This window comes from Rhineura floridana, chromosome 1, assembly GCF_030035675.1.
Source record: "Rhineura floridana isolate rRhiFlo1 chromosome 1, rRhiFlo1.hap2, whole genome shotgun sequence".
Lineage (NCBI taxonomy): Eukaryota > Metazoa > Chordata > Lepidosauria > Squamata > Rhineuridae > Rhineura > Rhineura floridana.
In genome coordinates this window covers 217,985,665-218,008,480 of record NC_084480.1, presented here as the reverse complement: position 1 = coordinate 218,008,480, position 22,816 = coordinate 217,985,665, and the positions used below count along the sequence as shown (strand labels likewise).

Here is a 22,816-nt window from a genome sequence, read left to right as displayed (position 1 = left end):
GACCATTAAGATCACAGCCTTGAATTACCTGACTATGTCACTGTGCCTGAGCATACAGCACCTTCCCTCCTCCCTTTATTGCATGCTTGAATGAAATGGGGAAGACTCTATAACCATAGTTTCCATTTCATCTGCACCAAGAAACTATGGTTATCAGCTTTGGAACAACTGAGGAAATTAAACCATGTTTTGAAGTTAGTTTACGATTCTGATTTATTCCAAAGCTGGTAACCATAATTTCCCAGTGCAGATGAAACGTGAAATAATGGTTATTTCATGCCTTCAATGATATCACAAAAGGGGAGGGGGAAGGATCTATGTGCAAAGGCAAAAGGCTCGTTGATGAAAAAAAAAAAAAGAAATGGACTGCCTTCAAGTCGATTACAACTTATGGGTGACCCTATGAATAGGGTTTTCATGGTAAGCAGCATTCAGAGGGGGTTTACCATTGCCTTCCTTTAAGGCTGAGAGGCAGTGACTGGCCCAAGGTCACCCAGTGACCTTCATGGCTGTGTGGGGATTTGAACCCTGGTCTCCCAGGTCGTAGTCCAACACCTTAACCACTACACCACGCTGGCTCATTGATCTTAGGTTATCAATGTGACCATCTAAACTCAGCCACTGCCTAAAATTTAACTCACTGTTTAATTTAAAATGTGGCATGTTTCTTTCGCTGTAGGAAAGGCAGATGCAGCAAGATAGTATTGCCCTTTTATATTGTAAGTTATAGAAATATTTGTTTAAAAATTCATCATTTCTTCTTTCACAGCCTTTCTCAAGGCAGATGGAATAGCTTTAACTTACATATGCAAATAGCAACATGGAGGATTGCTATTAGGGATGTGCACTGGCCACAAGATTCTGTTTGTACCCTGATTTGGCACTTAAGAAAACAGCCTGATTTGGTCTGAACTGATTCAGAGGCTATTGAATTTGGCTTGGGGTCTGGGTCTGAAGCTGAATCCCAATTCAGAAAAATGAAGCATCATACCTTCCCCATTCACTATTGTGGGCAGTTTTTAAACAAAAAAAAGCTCACACACAATTTTATTTCTTTGTGACAGAATTGGATGACAAACAGTCACAGTTTTTGTGCTGGACACATCTAATCCCTCCCCCAATTAACAGCCTGTAATTTTTATTTTTATTTTTTTAAGGAAGATAGCCTCATTTGAGAGGATGAATCCTGCCAAACTGTAGAAGGATAGATGCTGTGGTTTTCCTGCAAGGGCAGCCTTTGCAGTGTTGGGACTGCAAAGAGAAAAAAAAAGGATTTGGATAATTTGTATTAAAACAGTATACAAAAGAGAATTCCCTAGGTAAGAAACCTGCCAAAACACAGACAAATAGGCCCAGGATTTTTTGTGTGAGGCATTTTTAAAGTTGATTTTTTTTTTTTTTTGCAGGTGATAGTGGTGGTGGTAACAACTAAAAAGGGTTACATTTACCTCCCTGTGGTTTTGTGGGCAACAACTTTATTACAAAGATGACATATATTATAGAGGTGCCCCTAGGAAAGGAACCTGCAAAATTTCAGAAAGATGAATACAGGGTGTAGGAGTTACGATGAATGGCACCAAAAGTCACAGAAACTAACTGCAAAGATTATTTGAGAGGCGTGTGGGCATATGGACAGAGGCAGAAGATTTGAATGACCAGCATTTTCCAAGCAAGTGCAACTAGCAAAACTACCAAAGAGCACAGGACAGACAAGAATAAGGTGATATATTATTTCATTCCCCCAAAGCATTGTGAATTGACAACCCTAATAAAATCATTCCTTCTGATTAGATGTTAGACCTGTCAGTCACAAAAGAGCTCCCCCCCCCTTTCCTCACCCTGGCATTTTCCTTAAAACAGGAAGCTTGGGGCAGAAATGTTTCCATTTTTGCAGGCACACTTTCTGCAGCATTTTTAAAATATCTGAATTTTTGAATTGTGCCAAGTCGCAATGGAGGTCCCTGCTATAATTGTACTTTGGACAAGCTCCAAACCTCTGTGAAGTGGCCCAGTTCAGTTTATTGGAAGTGGGGCAAGAGCAACTCCAGTTTGGGTTATTTTGTTTATATTCCAGAAGGAAGATAGAGTTAGGGTCCTCCAACTGGCTAGGCTTGCCCAACTTTACCTGTGCTCTTCTCTACCTAACTTCCTTCCGTTGTAAACTAATATGCTCAGGGAAGCTGACCTGCCCCTCCTTCCTTTGTCTTCTTCCTTGACTGTCCGAGGAGCAGGGGCATCACTACCGGGGTGCGGAGGGTACGGACCACACCCGGGTGACACCATGAGGGGGGTGACACCCAGAGCTGCGCCGTTGCCCGGCAAAGGAGCCAAGAAGCGCTCCGGGTTAGCGCAGCCAACTCCTCCTCGGAGGCAGGCGGGCAGGCGGGCGGGCAAGACCGAAAGCAGGCGCCCACTCACTGGTGGTGAAGCCAGGACGGGCCTTCCACCGTCAGCCTGGAGCGCATGGTGAGTGCGTGCGCATGTGCAAAACCAGCCACCCCCATCCATGGGAGGGCGCGTGCCGGAGGTCCACACCCCCCCGCACTCCCGCTAGTGACGCCGCTGCCGAGGAGAGAAGAGACATCTTTGTCTTTGCTCTCTCTACTGAGGCATGAGGGCAATACCCAACTGTGCCTCCAACTTAGTTAGAACTAGGTATGTCTTTCCTATCTACTATGTATTTCTATAAATATAGTAGCTTTTCTTATTTTACTAAGACTTAAGTCTCAGTGATCTAAATGCAGGGTAAAAGCCTGCTACTTAGGTAAATACACATACTGGCACACACGCAGCTCAGACGGTGAGTATCTCTGCACATTTCCATAACACAGTTCAAGATTCATCCAAATCTGCTCCACACTTCTACTGCTTATAATGCAACGATGTAGAGGATGTTCCATGTGGCAAATTGTCTGCAGCTATTTTCACCAAACTGTGCTACTACCACTACCATTAAAAAAATGCAAAATGCCACTGTCAAACTGGTGTTTGGTGAACACTGGAAGAACTGCACAGCAAGGTCTTTCACATTCACAGCTTCCTGCACAAAGCAACCACCACATAACCACCTTAAAAAAGGCCACAGCACAGTTTACATTTGTGAATCAAGACTAAGAGATCAAGTAATTTAACAGTAACACCGAATTCTTCTCCTGATGTAGCGCTAAAGACAAAAAACTCCAACTGGCATACCAGCCTTTTCAGAGTTGCCAAGTTAAACCTTTAGTCAGAAACTCAGCTTAATTAAGAGGTAAAATAAGTGTGATACTCTAATATCAAAGATGTCAAAAAGTTCAATATTATCTAGAAAAGGCCTGTTATTTCATACCAGCAAATGTCAAGAATTCCATTATAACCTACTGCGATTTCAGTAATATAAGGACTCTCCTAATAGCATTCACTAAATTATTCATTTTCCCTGTATCACACTAATAATGAAAATATCACCAGCTAGTGAGATAGTTATTTTCCATTACTGTTGTTCATTAAGTACTCCTAGATCTAACAATATGCAACTTGTAAACTTGTAAATTCAAGTAATGTGATATAGCATAATATGCACCAAAACTGTACATGAACATTAACTCTCCACAAATACTAAAAAAATAGTATTTTATGTTTAGGTTTATGTTGATATCAACTGGCACCAAATGTCACAGAAGCTAAGTTCAAAGATTATTTAAGAGGAGTGGATGTGTGGGCATGTAGACAGAGACAGAAGATTAGATAAGGTTAAAAAAATCTGAAGGGATACAGCAGCAGAGGAGATTACTTTTTGGTATATAACATATACATGTTATCCTACCTAGTGAAGAAGTCTACAGTCTAAGTCCACTGATTTCAATGCTCTTAAACAAACCTCACTGTGCTGGATTGTGGCCTGTGGGAATAAGAATTACTTTACAGAAAGGTCACAAGAGTGGCTGTATATTCACTAATAGGCAAAAAACCTTGAGGTTTAAGAACATACCTATAGCCCACAGATATTTCTATCAAACCTTAAAAAGCAGGGAAATTGGGCAGCTATAGTGAATGCACCAGGGAAGCAGGAGACCTGACCTCTCTGAGATCTACTGCCCTACAAATTTGTCAAAATGAAAACACAATTTGGGTTGGTCTTTCACAGTTCAATTCACTTCCTGTGTAGCTTGGAAGATGGAGAATTATATTTTTGTAAGTTGGTATTCTTGTTTTGCTTCTTTTCTGTGTTACTAATGTTTCTACAGATAATCTAAACTAGAACATTATTCGTCCTAGAAATCTGTGTCAAATTTATTTTTATTAATTTCAAAGCCTTTTTATTGGTCAGTGTTATATGATGGTGAAGACAGCCTTTTGTGTTTCAAACTGGAGGTTATGTTCTATTTCTATTTGGGGTGCATTAACAGTTGAATCTGAACCTGCAGTTTGATGTAAAATCAGACTGATTACAATATGTTGCTAGTCTTCAGCAATGACTCTAGCTGTTGGAAAAAAGCATGACAATCTGACATCTTTCATTCTAGGCAAGCAGTGGAGACCAGAGGTGCTGATCTTAAATCATGGGCAGGTACATATGGGAGTAAGCAGTCAGATACATTGGTCCAAGGCTGTTTAGGGCTTTAAAGGTCAGAACCAACACTTTGAATTGGGCCCGGAAACAAACTGGGAGCCAGTGGAGTCGATAAAGCACAAGGGTGATATGATTCCTGTGCCGTGACCCAGTTAACATTCTGACTGCTGCATTTTGAACCAACTGCAATTTCCAAACCATTTTCAAAGGCAGCCCCACGAAGGGTGCATTACAGTAATTAAGCCTCGATGTCACAAATGCATACGTCACTGTGGCCAAGTCAGCTGCTTCCAGGAACGGGCACAGCTGGTAGACCAGTTTGAGTTGGCCAAAAGCACTCCTGGCTACTGCAGCCACCAGAAAGATACCATGGTTAATGGTATCAAAAGCCGCCGAGAGGTCCAGGAGCACCAACAGGGATGCACTCCCCCTGCATATGTTATGTTATGGTTTATTTCTAGGCCGCCTTTTGGCCAAAAAGACCCCCAAGGCGGCTTATACACAAATAGAAAAAGACAAATACAAAATACAAATAAAAACAATACAATTTACAAAAATTCAAGTCAACAAAATCCTTGCATTTCTAAAAAACAACAACAGCTAAAAACAAAAAGCATTCATCTTTCTGGTAAAGGACAGTCCCCAGAAAAATGTCACTAAGAGCAGGGGTGAGGGGGCAAAGCAGGTAGAGAAGCTTGCCCCTTGATGGTGCCAGCACAGTCCCACCCCCGCAGCAGCACCTCCCAGCCTGCAGCTCCTCCTGATAAGGTCCAGGCAGAAGAGTGGGGCAAGGCAGCTGGAAAAGCTTGCCCTTTGATGGTCCCAGCACAGTCTCAGCCCTGCAGCAGTCCTCAACCCCTGCATAGGTCCTCAACCCGGGTGACCAAAGCAATCTCTGTTCCATGACCAGGCCTGAAGCCTGATTGGAAAGGGTCTAGATAATCTGATTCATCCAGGAAAAGTTGGAGCTGAGCAGCCACTACTCAATACCCTTGTCCAAAAAGGGGAAATTAGAGACTGGGTGGTAGTTGTTAAGATCCGCAGGGTCTAATGAAGGTTTCTTTAGCAGAGGTCTTATCACAGCCTCCTTCAACAATGTTGGCATAGAACCTTCCCTTAGGGAGGTGTTAATTAAATATGACAGAACCCCTCCACCCTCAGATCACCCTCTTCCTTTTCCGAATGAAATACTAAATCAAGTGTGTCTCCTGCCACATGCGTTAGTCCAGATGATATTAGTCACAGCACATGGTTGTCAAAGTTACTACTGCTCTAAGGAAAAAATAGTAATTTATTTAATTTTATAACCTGACTAATTGTCCCTAAAAGTAAAGACTTTTCAATTTTATCAATACATCTAGCTAATAATTAGAAAAGGTAAGGTAAGAATACGCTACTATTGTAACACTAAGCTAGACTAGTTAGGTTGACTTTACCGCAGAACCACACAGTGGGTGCTAAGAGGAATGACCTGGCCAAAGTTTGCTAAAATGCATACATGAAAAAGTGATGCAACTCACATTTATACACCAATCTGTTAATGGGATTGAGTCATTTCGAAAGAGGAGCCCCATCACGGCAGTGAAGCACATGGAATGCTGACACTGCACTATATGCAAAGTACACTCTGGACACACAATCTCAAGATCACTTAGGAAGAAGTCAACCTGATTCACATAACTCTTATAGCCATACATTGGGGGGGGGGGAGGCAGAGGATTACAGACAGCAGTTTTCCTTTCCAGCTATATCTATTAGCCGTTGGCAAATTATGAGTGGAATAATTGATCTGAAGATACTATACCTTCAGTTGTTTTATGTGAACAGCAACTTTAATCAATAACAGGCATCATCAGGGTGACAGGGAGTTGAACAGAAGAGAAAGTAACATGGGGAAGGGGCCATAGCTCAGTGGAACAGCATCTGCCCCTGTCTGATGCCCGGCACAGGTCCTCAACCAGGGTGGACCTCTCTCTTCAATGAATTATAGTGGTGACTGGTTCACACAATCAAGTGATTAATTCACATTAAGCTTGACTACAGCCTTCAAACAAAAGCAAGACCCATTTTCATATAACCAGGATCAACACTTTTAAAATTTTAATAGCTCTTAAGAAATAGACCATTAAAAACCAACACAAAAAGCCTGGTCATTCCAACATCAGTCAGGTCAGAGACTCTATCAAGCCAGTATCCTCTAAGCACAGTTGTATAACATGGGAGTTCATTTCTCTTTATCTGTTAAAAAGAAAAACCATCCCACATGACCAAGTGAAATAAGTACGTATTCTTACAATGAAAGGAAGAGAGAAAGAAAGCAGGGGGAGGGGGATGAATGACTCAGTTAAATCAACTACTCAAGCAAAATATAAAGCTCACATTGAATATGTCCTAATAGGCAAAAAACCTTGCGGTTTAAGGATGTACCTATAGCCAACAGATATTTCTATCAAACTTTTAAAAGGAGGGAAATTGGGCAGCTATAGGACCCAGATAATTTGAACAACTATAGACCAGTAGCGAATGTTCCATTCCTGGGCAAGGTCTTAGAACGGGTGGTTGCCAGCCAGCTCCAGGTGCTCTTGGATGAAACCGATTATCTAGATCCGTTTCAATCCAGTTTTAGGCCCGGTTTTGGCACAGAAACAGCCTTGGTCGCCCGGTATGATGACCTATGCCAGGAGAGGGACAGAGGGAGCGTTACTCTGTTGATTCTCCTTGGTCTCTCAGCTGCTTTTGATACCATCGACCATGGTATCCTTCTGAGGAGACTCACGGAGTTGGGAGTTGGTGGTACTGCTTGGCAGTGGCTCCGCTCCTACTTGGTGGACTGTCTCCAGAAGGTAGGGTTTGGGGAACATTGTTCGATACCCTGGACTCTCCATTGTGGAGTCCCGCAGGGATCAGTTCTGTCCCCTATGCTTTTTAACATCTACATGAAGCCGCTGGGTGCGGTCATCAGGAGCTTTGGAGTGCGTTGTCACCAGTATGCTGATGACACGCAACTCTATTTCTCCTTCTCATCTTCTTCAGGTGAGGCTGTTGATGTGCTGAACCGTTGCCTGGCTGCGATAATGGACTGGATGAGAGCTAATAAACTGAGGCTCAATCCTGACAAGACTGAGACGCTGTTGGTGAGTGCCTTCTCTGCCCAGATGGTGGATGTTCAACCTGTTCTAGATGGGGTTACACTCCCCCTGAAGGAACAGGTTCGTAGCTTGGGGGTTCTTTTCGATCCATTCCTGTCTCTCGAGGCTCAGGTGGCCTCGGTGGCACAGAATGCGTTCTATCACCTTCGGTTGGTAGCCCAGCTACGTCCCTATCTGGAAAGCGACGACCTCGCTTCAGTTGTGCATGCTCTGGTAACCTCTAGATTGGGTTACTGCAATGCGCTCTATGTGGGGCTGCCTTTGAAGACAGTTTGGAAACTACAGCTAGTGCAAAACGCAGCAGCTAGACTGTTGACAAGGACCAGGCGGTCCGCACATATAACACCTGTTCTGGCTCGTTTGCACTGGCTACCTATTTGTTTCCGGGCTAAATTCAAAGTGCTAGTTTTGACTTATAAAGCCTTACACGGCGCGGGACCACAATACCTAGTGGAACGCCTCTCCCGATATGAACCTACCCGGTCACTACGTTCAACATCAAAGGCCCTCCTCCGAGTTCCGACCCACAGAGAAGCTCGGAGGGTTGTTACAAGATCTAGGGCCTTTTCAGTGGCTGCCTCCGAATTATGGAACAGTCTCCCCGATGAGGTGCGCCTGGTGCCTACACTTCTATCCTTTCGGCGCCAGGTTAAAACCTTTTTATTCTCCCAGGCATTTTAATCTATTATTTTAATCTATCTTTAGCTCTTATTGTATACCAGGTTGTTTAATTGTTTAATATGTATGCTTTTACTGTTTCTTGTGATTCTATTGTATTTTATTCCCTGTTGTGCACCGCCCTGAGAGCCTTTTGGGTGTGGGCGGTATAGAAATCGAATAAAATAAAATAAATAAAATAAATAGTGAATGCACCAGGGGAGCAGGAGACCTGACCTCTCTGAGATACTGGACTGCCCTACAAATTGGTCAAAATGCAAACACAATATGGGTTGGTCTTTCACAGTCCAATCCACTTCCTGTGTAGCTTGGAAGAATTTGGTAACATGTGCCTCTGAGCATATGGTGAGTGGTGGCAACATCTGCGATCTCCAAAGATGGAGAATTACATTTTTGTAGGTTTGTTGGTGTTATTCTTACTTTGCTTCTTTCCTGTGTTATTATTGTTTCTACAGAGAATCTAACGTAGAAAATTTTATTTGCCTCGTTATTCAACCTAGAAACCTGTGTCAAATTTATTTTTATTAATTTCAAAGCCTTTTTATTGGTCAATGTCATATGATGGCGAAGACAGCCTTTTGTGTTTCAAACTGGAGATTATGTTCTATTTCTATTTTGGGTTGCATTAACAGTTGAATCTGAAACTGCAGTTTGATGTAAAATCAGACTGATTACAATATGTTGCTGCTTAAGCAATGACTTTAGCTGTTAGAAAAAAACAAATTTGTCCTGCCCAAGATGCATGTTTTCAGCCTGCTATGTTTAAACCACTTCATTTAAGGAAAGGTGGGCACGGTTAATTAAAAATATAAAGTACACCTAGAATTTTGCTAGAATATATTTCACCCCCCACTGTTTTATCTTGTGCAAACTGAGACACTCCTCATGTCCACTGGAGACTATTCTGCAGAATAGTCAGTGCCATTATTCTACAATTATTTTTGGAGATTTTTAGTGTAAATTTTGCAAAGTGTTGCTATACTTCACATATTCACAGAAACAGAAGCAAAATGATTTACTATAGGAAACTTCACTAAAATTGCAAAGAAAATCAGACATATTTAAAGTGACTATCTGAACTATATCAACGGTCTTAATATTGCTGCTTCCTCCCTATTAAAACAAGATCAACACAGCACATGTCTTGTTTCTGTTATTTGGGCTGATTGCAGATTGGTAAAACTGACCATGGGGAGGGGAGGGGGAAAGAGGGGATTGGAAGGGGAGGGGGAGGGGAAAGGAAGGGGGAAGAGACAAGGGGGAGGGGATAGGAGAGAGGAGAAGGGAGGGTAGGTTTGATCATTTGCATACTTTTTGAGTTCTATGGGATTTATTTCTGTGCAATCATGATTAGGATAGGTGAAATTGACCTGGGGGAGGGGGAGGGAGGGGAGGATATTGGGTGGGTAGGCACTGAGCAGAGGGGAAGCCCCTTTCCTTTCCAAAAGGAAAACATTTTGAACACTATAATTGATTTTCAGGGTTTCCCCCACCTTTTCATTCTACAGCAGGCACATGTAGCCTCCTACCCAAATATAAACCAAAGCTGTCCCTGGCCACATCCACACCAGACCCTTATTCCACTTTAGAGAGTCATGGCTTCTCCCAAAGAATCGTAGGAAGTGTAGTTAGGTGCTGAGAGTTGCTAGGAGACGCCCTGTTCCCCTTACAGAGCTTCAATCAGAGTGGCTGACTGTTAAACCACTCTGGCCACTGGAGCTCTATCAGGGGAATAGGAGTCTCCACACCCTACACAAACTACACTTCCCAGGATTCTTTGTGGGAAGCCATGACTGTCTCAAGTGAAATAAAGGTCTGGTGTGGGTGTGGCCCCGATTAGGCAAGCCCACCAGCTGTGAGTCTGGCTTTTAGAACACTAACAGTTGGCTCTTACTGAGCATGCCCGACATTATCATTCAGTTCAATGTAAAATTTCTTAAATTAATTAAAAATCAGCAAGGCTTTTTTAAAAAACTTTTAAACTGCAGAAGATGAAGGTCAGAGTATGGGGCAAGCTCAGTAACAGGATTACACATACTCAGTGAACACGGCTGATTTTTAATTAATTTCAACCAATTATGAGAACTCTGACAGAAAAAAGTCCAAAAGGGGTCTGGGTTTTTCTCTCTCTCTTTTTCTCTCTAATTAACCATACTTCCCATTTCATCTGAAATTGTGATTACCAGCTTTGAAAAACATTTAACCATAGTTTGAAGTTGGTGGCCTCCACTATACATATATGCAACATTCCCCCCCCTTTTTTAACAGGAACTGAAGCCTGAATATTCATACCTTCAATTCTAAGTTATTCATGGTCTTTCCATATCTTTTGCTAAGTTTTTTGGAGGGTAGGTGGAGGGACACTCTCATTATCGTAACATTACCCCTTGTCCAAATGTAAAACTCTCTATGACAATGCCTACCTTTTCTACTTGTGGAATTGGTCAGATTCCCATACACACTACGTAGAACACATCTACCTCTCTTTTCAAGTTAAAATTTACATTTCATTGCCAGTTTACCATTACAATTCTAAGATTTTAGTGTTTTGTTTTAAAGATTAATTTACTAGCTTTATTTAATTTACTATGGTTATAAAAAGTATAGGAGAGCATCCTGCTATGCTGGAGTAGACACAGAAGAAGGAAGTAACATGTTAACTGAATGAACACATGCTGACTCATGCTTTTTTCACTGTGTTTTTACTACATGGATTTCAGTACCATATAGGAAGAAATATGTTCAAAAATTTTAAAACACTCTGTGTGAAGAAAGCACCTGGGTATTTTGCTACATGTACACACAGCAGGAAGTTGAAATGCGCCATAGCTTTCCAATGCATGTGCATGTGGCAAAATATACATTCCTCACACATTAATTTTATATGCTTTTTTTTAAAGGGAAGTGATCTCATTGTAGGAAAAAATGACATGTACAAACCAGCCCAGAGACAATGCAAGAGAGAACTTCTGTACTCTAACTGCTCTGAGATAAATATAAATAATGAAACAAACAGCTAACAAACACCATATCATATTCATTAGGATATACAAGGATAAGACAGATTTCCTCATAAGCTTTTAGTGATCAACAATAAAAATATAGTCTGACTTGGTATGGTAGCTAACAGTTAGCAAACATTAGTTAATATTTAAACTAGAAATAGATAGACCATAGTACCGGACAGGTTAATGTGACTAAAACTTAGAAAGCTTATATGAAGTCTGAAAAGTTCAACATCACTGAAGTAATTTCCTTTGACTTGTTTTCAACAATCCTGTCCAGTAACCCATTTCACAAAATGTTTTGTGAAAAACGAAGGACTGAAACAGATTTTACTCAGCCAAAAAGTCTAGTTTTCCCTTAACCCCACAGGGATACTCTTTATATCAGGGTACCATGGCCCCCGAGAAGGCATTCACTGGCACCCACAGCAGGTAACCCAGAATCTGAGCTTTTGTTTTTTTAAAAAAGTCTCTAGCCCCCCTAGAAAGAAAGTTATGGAGCAGAATGTACAGGTACCGTTCTAAGCAATTTATGTGAAATAAGCCAGCCCAGCTGTTTCTACCTGTCAGTGTTATTAGCCAATGAGTGAAGTCAGAGTTATGACTACTAAGTGAGTAGCTTGGACACCTAGCAATAGAAATCTCGGGGTCCTAAAGAGCTGCTATTTCCCCTCCTTTTCAGTACACTTTTTCAGCTTCTTCTGTCTTTTTTTCTAGTCCTTAGAATCTCCATAACTTGCCCTTCCTTTTTTCCTTGGAATCTCCATAGTTTGCTCTTCCATCTTTCCTGTGCTGAGATTGCCTGAGATCAGGTGGTGCATAGAAATTATTTTCTGCAAATACTACTACACAGTAAGTGTGGGTGCATACTAGATCCCTCCTCCCCCAAAAGCCAAATGTGAAAACTTTGCAAAGAGCTTTAGGCATGTCTCCTGCTTTGCAGGAACTGATTAAGAATTCACTGTATAGTTAACAGTACAATGGTAACCATATCTACTCAGCAGTCTTGAGTAGGGCTTTCTTCCATGTAAGTGGGTACAGGATGGCAGTCAAGGCTTTGGTTTACGGTTGACACTGGAGACAGAGTTCTTGTGCTTTTAACAGCTGTAGGACAGGCAGAAATTCAACAGGTCAAGCATTTTCTAGTATGGAAATACAATTCTAGGAAAAGCTTCACCATGAGTACTCTCTAATTTTGTTATGCCATGACAAACATTTTGTCTTATGCCATGTGCCCTTGGCGCTCATTTTGTGACTGGTGACCCCAACACTTTCTCAAAAATTAAGATCTGCCCTCTGGTCCAAAAAGACTGGCGACCTGTACTTTATATGAATGATGATTTGATTTTCAGTAAGGTAGGTAAATTAAAAACATTTAAGCCTGATAATATTTGCACTATTAAAATATCAAAAGCATCTGACATGATTTTGTGTTAATGAACAAACAATATCTAAGTTGACCTTGTAATTCAGCACTCTTGTGGCACAACAGCAATTACTTTCACAGGACCCCAATGCTGTGGACTTCACAAGGCCAAATATCGCCAATGATGCCACAATGGTTACTGGCAACGAGGATGGAGTCACGCACACATTTTCCATTATGTCTTCATCAGAGGCCCTTCTCCGGGTGCCTCCTCTGAAGCAGTTCCCAAGGGTGGCCCATGAGAACAGGCCTCTATCTGTGAAATGCCCTCCCCCAGGGAAACACACCTGGCACCATCATTGTCAGTTTTTAGGTGCCAGACTAAGACTTTTCTATTGACTCGGGTCTTTGGTAACTAAGTCAGCCTCTATAGCGGTGCACATCTTTTAGTGGGGTGGGCAGGATATCTCATTATTATGTTACTGGATGAGCATTTTATGTATTTTGGATTATACATTGTTCTAAATTTTCTGGTTTTAAATGTTTTTATATGTTGTATTTTATCTTGTTAAGTCACTTTGAGATTTTTCATGTAAAAAGTGGCTAACAAATATAATAAAATAAATAAATAAATATACTTAGTTGTTAAAAATAAGCAAACATGGCAGTATAAAAGTGCTGTGATCTCAGGATTATAGTTGGCTGTATACTGTTAGGTTAGGAGTGAATGAAGAGAAACCTATGGAATCATAATTTAAATAAAAATTGTTTGTCACAGTGAACAAAGCAAAATGCAGTTCCCTGTCCCATGAATCTTAAATTTTAAATGTAGACAGAGAAGGGAAAAGAGGAACTGAAGAGGCAAGGGTATTGAGAACTGAATGAAAGGAAATGCAATTATATATACTTAGACTTTTTTTCTACTGGACATCCACTCATGATCAGATTGTATCATAGTTTCAGACAGTTGTCCTCCTAAAAAACCCTCTGCTTTTTCTCCAAATGATTGCTTTTCACTCTGATCATTCAAACTGTTCTACTGACATTAGGTTCTGTATTCACAAAATTTTAGAGATTTAACTTCATAGCAGCCTTAAGTCTTTAACATTATCCCAACATGCAACATAAAATCCAATAAGTGATCAGTTAGCAATGAGTTTTGGGAAGAATGATGGCACACATCATTTCAGTTGAAAAGCTTACCTTTGACAGTCTCCTCAACAACTTCCACTACACGATCTATCTGTTGAACCTGTGAAGATTAAAAAATTACACTGTGAATATTCTGATGATTTTTGAAAGTTTCTCACACTGCATGCATTTAATTCATGTAAAGAGGAAATGCAAACTTTTGCTGAATCTGTGTTATATTTCTGCTTGAAATATATGAAAAAGAGCATTTTATCCCTGCATGATTGGGTGAGGAATCAAATCCTGGTCTTGCACCCCATTAGCAATTATACAAGGTAAAGGCTGGTGTACAGCATTGTATAAATTATTTCATACTAGAAAAAAATGGAGGTACTACATCTGGTAGTGCTAGTTATTATAATGAGGGGTTATTGAGTATTTTGTTTGCTGGCTGGTTGGCTACAGTGTGTAAGAAGTCTTTTCTGCTCTAGAGTGAGAGCCTGGTGGAACCTGCAGCCCCCCCAGGTGAGAGACAGGAAGAGAGTTTGTACATCACAGATACAAGACAGGGATAGCTTGATTGATGGTTTTTCTGTTTCTTTAAACCTACAATATGTGAGGGTCCAAGTAGAAGTACAATAAGAATAATAAAGATCCACAATATGCAAAAGGTTCTGTACTGAACTCAGTGATAATAGAAAGATACAAATAAGTCCAAAAGACAGGGACAGTCACAAAGGTTCCTGAGGGGCCTCTCAATAGAGTGGGGGAGGAGTAGCGCTCCTTTTCTGCGATCCACAGCAGAGTAGCTGCCGCGGATCGCAGGGAGAAAGCTTCTTCCACCCACCAGTTCGCTGGCTCCATCTACCCGTCTCTCCTGTCTTTTGCAGCTGTGCATGTAGGATGCCATTAACCAAGATGGTGGCTGAGGTTTCCCTAAGGGACTGAAGCCTCCACCACCATCTTGGTTGATGGCAGTGATGCACACGCATAGCAGCCCGTGCTGCTGCAAAAGACAGGAGAGACGGAGCCAGCGAACAGGTGGGTGGAAGACCCTCCCTGCGAGAGGCTGGTAGGCGTGCACGCACGCACATGTGCGAGTGTGTGCGTGTGTGCGTGCGTGCACGCGCATGCCAGGGCAAGCTGGTGCCCAAGGGCCCCGGCATGTCTGGAGCCACCCCTGCCAAAAGAAATAAAGTCTATAAAGTAGTCATGGATAACAGCACACTAGAGCTGAGGAAGACATTTAGTCAAACTGGATTTGTATCTGCTAGTGTGCTGTTATTCATTTTCCTTTTGGATATTGTCGGTCTTTATTATTCTTATTGCTCTTTTCTGTTTCTTTGTCACGAGGTTATATTAACTGAAGCTAATGCTGATAGTAGCTCTGCCTTCAGTTTGCCAGGATCAGTTTAGTGATAAGAACGATTCAACTGCCCTTTCTCCTTGCCTCAAACTTTGACAAAAATTGAATGCATGATGTCTGTATTTACCTCAAAAGTAAGTTATAGGTATATGGAGAAACCTAGAAATGAATAAGCATGCTTATATCTGACTTGCAATCACATGTGGGTAAACAAATCCTTCCAAAGTCATGTTTTGGAGGTGCATTACTGATGTTAGAAGTTTGCCAAATCTCTCCTCTTCACCCTTTTTCAAATGTTGCCAAATAGTGCTAACAGATGTTACTTTGCCACAAAATCTTACTGACATTGTAATAAAGGTTCACTTAGTGCTGAAATCAATGGTAACAAACATGCTGCAGTTCCATTAAAAGTTCAGTATAAAGTTACATTGAAGTGAACATATATCAATCTGTACTGCAAGTAGTACATAATATTCAATAATTCATATTAATGTTACTAGGTTATGGCTCTTCAGCTAAGCAAGAAAGAATACAGTACGAAAAAAGGTAGTTTAGAAAGCGTGTCTGAGACTAGATGTGCAGAAAAGAGAACCTTGGAGATTGTTACATTATTAAAACTCCTGAGTAAGCTCAGGGTGTTACACCATCACATTAACAGTCATCTCCGTACCCCAATAATACTTAGGCCTTGCAGGTAGTCTTGTCGAGGCTGGGCTTGTGGAACACATCCAGCTAGAACAACTTTCTTTTTTTCTTCTCGTGCCTTCCTAAAAAGGTATTTTTAAAACAAATATTATTTTCTTTTAATGGCACAGCAATATTCATGTTTCACAGAGTAAGAAACACATATCTTTAAGCATCTTATAATATTGCCATTACCTATCTGTTAACAATCACTCATCTCACAATAACCTCAAACTGGAATAAACCCCTAACCCTAGGTAACTGGATTATAAAACTATGTGAGAATGTCTCCATGTTAAAATTAACCAGCATTGTTAGAGCAAGGCAAGGTCGGCAAGCAGATGATCATTTTATTGAAAGATGTGCACATTTTGTTAAGTACTGGGCTCATAAAATACAGGAACATTTGGAGCCGCAAATCGTACCGGGCGTATACTACCCTTTAATATAAATATGATTTAATGAAGAAAAAGTATATAAATACTAAGCTTGTCTTGTTATCAATCTATTTTTTTTTGCTTGTTTGGTTGTTTTTTAATCTTTTTTCTCTTTTGTTTTTAGTTCATCTTTTTTATTTTTTTTCTGAATGCTTTGTATGTTTGGCATTTATTGTTGTGTAAGTTATATACTGTGATTTTGTACTTACAACTTTTGAATTTTAAACAAAGAAGCTTATAAAGTTTTAGTCACAGCATTTCATAGCTGCTAAATACTATAGCGGAATATTTGGAAGATTTAAAGACAAAGCTTTATTTGATATGGTATGATGAGGTTCCACAGATCACCTCCATACACAGGTAGTGACAAAGGGCTGCTATTTATGACAGGGGTGGGGAACTGCTGCCCTCCAGATGTTGCTGGGCTACAACTTCTATCATTGTCTGCCTGTTGCTAACATCTTCCGGGGAGTCCATCTTAATTGTGCCATGGCTTACTTTGGCTCATTTGGTGGTAACTAGGAAGCAGGCATTTTCAGTGGTGGAATCTATATTGTGGAACAGTCCCCCATCAGAGCTCCTGTGAGCATTTTCGGTAGCTTACTTTCACCAGCAAGTGAACACATTTTTATTTATGCGGGCATTCAGTGGACCTTGAGTTATATTCTGCTCAGTGTTTCCCTGTTTGTACATCTATGGAATTTTTAATGTGTTTTTATTGTTGAACACTGCCTTGATACTTACGTAAAAGGCAGTTTATAAGTTTTCCTAATAAATAAATTATAAATAAAATAGTCACTGACAATTGACCATACTAGCTAGGACTGATGGGAGTTAAAGTCCAACAAATCTGGAAGGCCAAAGGTTTCTCACCCATGGTTTACGGTTTTCTCTCTCATCATGAATAAAACCTTACAGTGTAATCTAATTTACTTTGGGGGATAAAAAAGCATTGTTATATTAATTGCAATAATAAATTACTGCCAAGTCAGACCTCCAGCGCCAAGGAAATGTGTATGCCAGTCCTCTGAGTCCCATCCAGTGATAAGTTTTCTAACAGAACGTAGCAATCAAATAGGTATTTTTCATGATTGCTCATGCAGTTATGTTGGTGCACATCTTGTGAAAACATCACTGATGGCACGTGTAATGGAATTCTACTGGAGTGGTATTTCAAAACAGTGGCTATGCATCAGCAGTCAACAGGTGCACACCACACCACCTTGTATTTCAATAGAGCATACCAAACATTCAAAGATAATAATGAAACAGTATCCAGCAGTATGCTTTGCCTATGCATCCTTAAAACCAGCTCATAGACATGAGCTAATGGGACTGGTATAGTTCTTTATAATGGAGAAAACCATGGACCAACAATTTTTCTTGCCAAATCTTCATGAAACAAAGGGCAAGAACTAGGCGTGATGTTACTTAGAACTCCACATCATACTGTATTAGCTTAATTTATCTTTAAGCTTAAACTATCTGCACAGACTTCTATATATTTTTCAGATTTTACTTTACATTCTACCTAAGAGCAGTCATATTTTTAATTATGCTGTTTCCCTAGATAGAAGCAAAGCATTCAAAATTACCTTCCTTTTAACACTCTTTAATGAGCTCTCCTGAATTTAACAAAAGCCTTCACATTTGTTCTTTAGAAAATTAGCTACAATTGGAATACCACTACAAATATCTTTAACCTTAAAAAATCTTGATGCTATGTGGAAAAGCTTCATATGGAATATAAGTAGCATAAATAATTTCCATTTCCTACTTCGCAGTTAAATGACCTTTACCTTGAAATTACACTTTAATTGGCTCAGAACTATTTTTTCTTCAACAAATATACTTCATCTAAAACTTGACTGACAAAATCTCACAGCATAGAAGTTTAATTAGACTTTTCTTTTAAACCCTTGGTATGCTGAAAAACATGGTATGTAGAACAGTTAAAAAACACATTGCATTATTTTAATGCTTGCACATAATCTTTGCCTGTAAGGCCATAACAGAGTTTGGAAGTAACTAGTTACAAGTAACAAATTACTTGTAATTCATTACTTTTTTGAGGAATGAGTGGGTAATTCCTTTACATTTTGATTGTAATAGAACTAGGAGTAATTTTACTACTTTTGTGGAGTAATTGTAACGTTTCCAGCATTACTTTTGGGCATTAATGGGGGGGGAAGCAGGGGAAGTCTTCTGCTCCTCTGATTTGTGGATGAAAAGCATGTGCCTCAAACTGGGCTTCTGTGCAGTGTCGCTCTTCCCTCGTGCTCTGTGGGTGGGTAGGAGGCAACGAGGGAGGAGGCGGAGAGTGAGACGGGGTGGAATGGAGAAAACAATTATTTAAAAAAACAGACAGTGGTGGTGAAGAATGGAGTGGAGGGAAAAAGGAGCCGGAGGTCAAGAATATGGATAGAGGAGGACAAGGAGGCAGCAGCAGAATGGAGATAAAGAACTGTGGAGGTGAAAGATGACTCTCTCTCTCTCTCTCTCTCTCTCTCTCTGTGTGTGTGTGTGTGTGTGTGAGAGAGAGAGAGAGAGAGAGAGAGAGAGAGAAAGAGAGAGAGAGAGTGAGAGAGAGAGAATACTGTGTTTGCACTTGGCACACAAATTGGCTTCCACCACCCTCTCTGGCTATTTTAACTTGTTTGCATCTCAGGGAAAAATGTTTGCTTGGGTGAGTGTCCCTTAGTTGGTGGCAGGGCAGGGTCCGGGAGGTGGTTAAGTGAGAGAGATTATGCTGGCTGGCTGAGTGGGGGGGGTTGCACTTGGTTTGACATGAAAATATCTGAGTAGTGGCCTCAGCCTCCCTCCCCACCACCCTTACCAGCGGAGAGACCACCACTGCTATCTCATGGATAAAAAGTATTATTCTACTACCTCTGTATGTGTTTGTTATTTTTAATGTTGTTTTAGGCTACTTAGATGTGCAGCAGCCAAGGTCAGCACCTTGTAGGCTTTTTTTTAAAGTAACTGAAATGTAATTGTAGTGATTACTTTGGAGGGAAGTAAAGTAATCAGTTACTTTCAGAGCAATTGTAATTGTAACGGTAATTACTACTTTTTGGGCCACGTAACTGTAACTGTAATTTATTACTTTTTAAAAGTAATCTTCCAAGCTCTGGGCCATAAACAGTAAAGAGTACAATCCAGTCCACTGTGGGCAAAGTGCTCACAGGCAAAAGTTTTCCATACAGGCATGGAAGGAAGGCTGAATGAGATATGGTAAATACACACAGTCTTCCATTTTCCCTAAAGGCCCCTACCACTACTTGAACATGCATAGGTAGAGGTAAAATAGAGCTTTACTGTGCTTATGGAAATCTTCTGCATGTAGTGGGCTGTATCGCTACAGAAAAGAAAGAAACAGCTTGGTGAGCTGCCTCCATGCAGCTCCCAGTGATGGCTCCCTGCTCCCCTATCTGCCATGGGCTTCTGAGGTACAATCTTGCCCTGAGGAAGCAGAGAAGCAGCAGTTGTAGCTTGTTCTAAAACAGGTGTCTTTCCTTTTTACTGTAACGTTTTTTAACTGATGTTCACTGTTGCAATGGTCCTTTGTGAACCACTCTGTGAGGTCTGCCTGAAAAGTATTATATAAATACTATAAAATTATTTACTAAAAGCTCAAAGGGCAAGAATCTGGCCTTCGTGTGAAGTGCAATCCTGAAAGAGACAAAGAAGGAAAGTGAGGCCTAGGCCAGTTCCTCCTTGACTTCTCACTTTCCTGAAGCAGTAACTTGGGGGGAAGAAGCTTACTGACAATCCCATTACAGGATTTGTCTAATAATAATAATATTAAATTTATTAGTCGCCCATCTGGCTGGATGTCCAGCCACTCTGGGCGACGTACAAGATAAAAACAATACATTAAAATGTTAACATTTAAAACCATAACAATAAAAGCCTAACCCACCCCAAAAGCCTGCCTGAAGAGCCAGGTCTTCAAGGCCCGGAGAAAGCTCATCATAGAAGGGGCATGGCGGAGATCATTTGGGAGAGAGTTCCACAGGGTGGGGGCCACTATTGAAAAAGCCCTCTCTCTAGTCCTCACCAGTCTAGCTGTTTTAACCGGTGGGATCGAGAGAAGGTCTTCTGAGGCTGATCTTGTTAAGCGGCATCCCTGACGATGCTGGAGGCGCTCCTTCAGATAGACTGGGCTAAAACCGTATAGGGTTTTAAAGGTCAAAACCAACACCTTGAATTGGGCCCGGTAAACAACTGGTAGCCAGTGCAACTCCTTCAGCACTGGAGTGGTGTGATCTTGCCGGCGGCTGCCTTTAATCAGACGAGCCACCGCATTCTGTACCAGTTGCAGCTTCCGGACCGTTTTCAAGGGTAACCCCACATAGAGCGCATTACAGTAATCTAGGCGAGAGGTGACCAGGGCATGTACTACCGGTGGGAGCAGATGGTTGGGAAGGTAGGGGTGCAGCCTCCATATCAGATGGAGTTGATACAGCGCCGCCCGGCTCACAGCCGAGACTTGAGCTTCCATGGTCAGCTGGGAGTCAAGAATGACCCCCAGGCTGCGGACCTGGTCTTTCAGGGGCAATCGTACCCCATTGAGCATCAGGTCCACATCCCCCAGCCTTCCCTTGTCTCCCACAAACAGTACCTCGGTTTTGTCAGGATTCAGCTTCAGTTTATTCCTTCCCATCCAGCCACCGACTCCAGGCACTTGGACAGGGTTTCTACAGCCAACCTCGGTGAAGATTTAAATGAGAGATAGAGCTGCATGTCATCCGCATACTGATGACATTGCAGCCCAAATCTCCTGATGATTGCCCCCAGCGGCTTTATATAGATGTTGAACAGCATCGGGGAGAGGATGGAACCCTGTGGCACCCCACAAGTGAGAGGCCAAGGATCCAAAACCTCATCCTCCAATGCCACTCTTTGGTACCTACCAGAGAGGAAGGAATGGAACCCCTGCAATACAGTGCCCCCCATACCTAACCTCTCCAGGCGGTCCAAGAGGATAACGTGGTCAACAGTATCGAAAGCCTCTGAGAGATCCAGGAGGACAAGGAAGGTGCATTCGCCCCTATCCCACGCCCTCCTCATATCATCTACCAAGGCGACCAGGGCTGTTTCAGTCCCATGTCCAGGCCTGAAGCCCGATTGAAATGGATCCAGATAATCCGCTTCCTCCAAGTGCGCTTGCGACTGTTTTGCCACCACCCGCTCAATCGCCTTGCCTAAGAATGGCAAATTTGAGACTGGGCTAAAGTTGTTCAGATCTTGGGGATCCAAGGAGGGCTTCTTTAAGATTGGTTTTATTACTGCCTCCTTGAGCGGTGATGGCATTACTCCCTCTTCGAGGGATGCATTTACCACCATCTTGGTCCCCTCACCCAGTCTATCTTTGCAGCTCATAATGAGCCACGATGGGCAAGGATCGAGTAAGCAAGTGGTTGGCTTTAAGGTTGAAAGCACCTTGTCCACTTCATCAGATGGAAGAAGCTGGAACCGATCCCACACCACCAGAGCACCACTGGTCACCTCTGGCTCGCTCACTGTGTCCACAGCGCACGGAATAACACTCTTAATACGATCGATTTTCTCCGCAAAGTGTTTAGCAAACTCGTCACAGGAGACCTTAGCATGTTCCATTGGTTCCGGAGCAACTGGACCGACCAGGCTCCGGACCACTTGGAACAGTCTCCTGGGACAACACTCTGCAGATGCAATAGAGGCAGCATAAAAATCTTTTTTTGCTGCCCTTATTGCCACATGATAGGCTGCCGCAGCCGCTCTAACATGTGTCCGATCGTCGTCAGAGCGAAATTTCCACCACCGGCACTCTAGCCGTCTCACCTCCCGCCTCAGAGTTTGCAACCGTGGGGTGAACCACGGTGCCGTCTGAGCTCTATTCAGGGGGAGAGGGCGTTTCGGAGCCACCCGGTCTAATGCCCTGGCGATCGCGGTATTCCACCCCTCCACCAGGGTCTCAGCCGAGTGGCTGTGTGCATGCTCCAAAGAGTCCCCAAGCACATTCAGGAATCCATCAGGATCCATCAGACGCCATTTTAATAGGTGTATAGGTCCTCCACCTATTAGAGCAGTGTTTCCCAAACTTTCAACATGCGCATACCCCTTTTGAGACATTGATTTTACCGGCGTACCCAACTTTCACAAAAATAATTGGGAGAGGGGTAAGGTATTATAACACATTCATAATTCCTATAATTTTATATGAAATGTTTGTAAAAAAAATAAATACAAAGTAATAAACATTTTAATAATAGAAATAATATTTATATAACAAAAATATATATTCAAAAATATAGAAATAATTCATATACTAATAATTAAAATAACTATTATTCAAACAAACAAAAACCATTCTGGAAATAAAGACCCAGAGGGGACCCCCCAAAACCGGAAACTCCAGCCAAAAATCATGCAGCATGCTGCGGGTTTACAGAGGCAGCGCTTG

General features: G+C 41.7%; 1 protein-coding gene across 5 annotated transcripts in view; it reads right to left on the bottom strand.

The window, feature by feature from the left end:
• CDKAL1 (CDK5 regulatory subunit associated protein 1 like 1) overlaps positions 1–22,816 on the bottom strand; it is a 521,195-nt gene that overhangs the window by 337,529 nt on the left and 160,850 nt on the right. For all 5 annotated transcript variants that reach the window (XM_061593247.1, XM_061593227.1, XM_061593237.1 and 2 more), the window contains 2 exons: positions 15,918–16,014; positions 13,954–14,002 (listed from right to left, as the gene is read on the bottom strand). In XM_061593247.1, the coding sequence (XP_061449231.1) occupies positions 13,954–14,002; positions 15,918–16,014 (146 nt within the window). The remainder of the gene's footprint in view (positions 1–13,953; positions 14,003–15,917; positions 16,015–22,816) is intronic.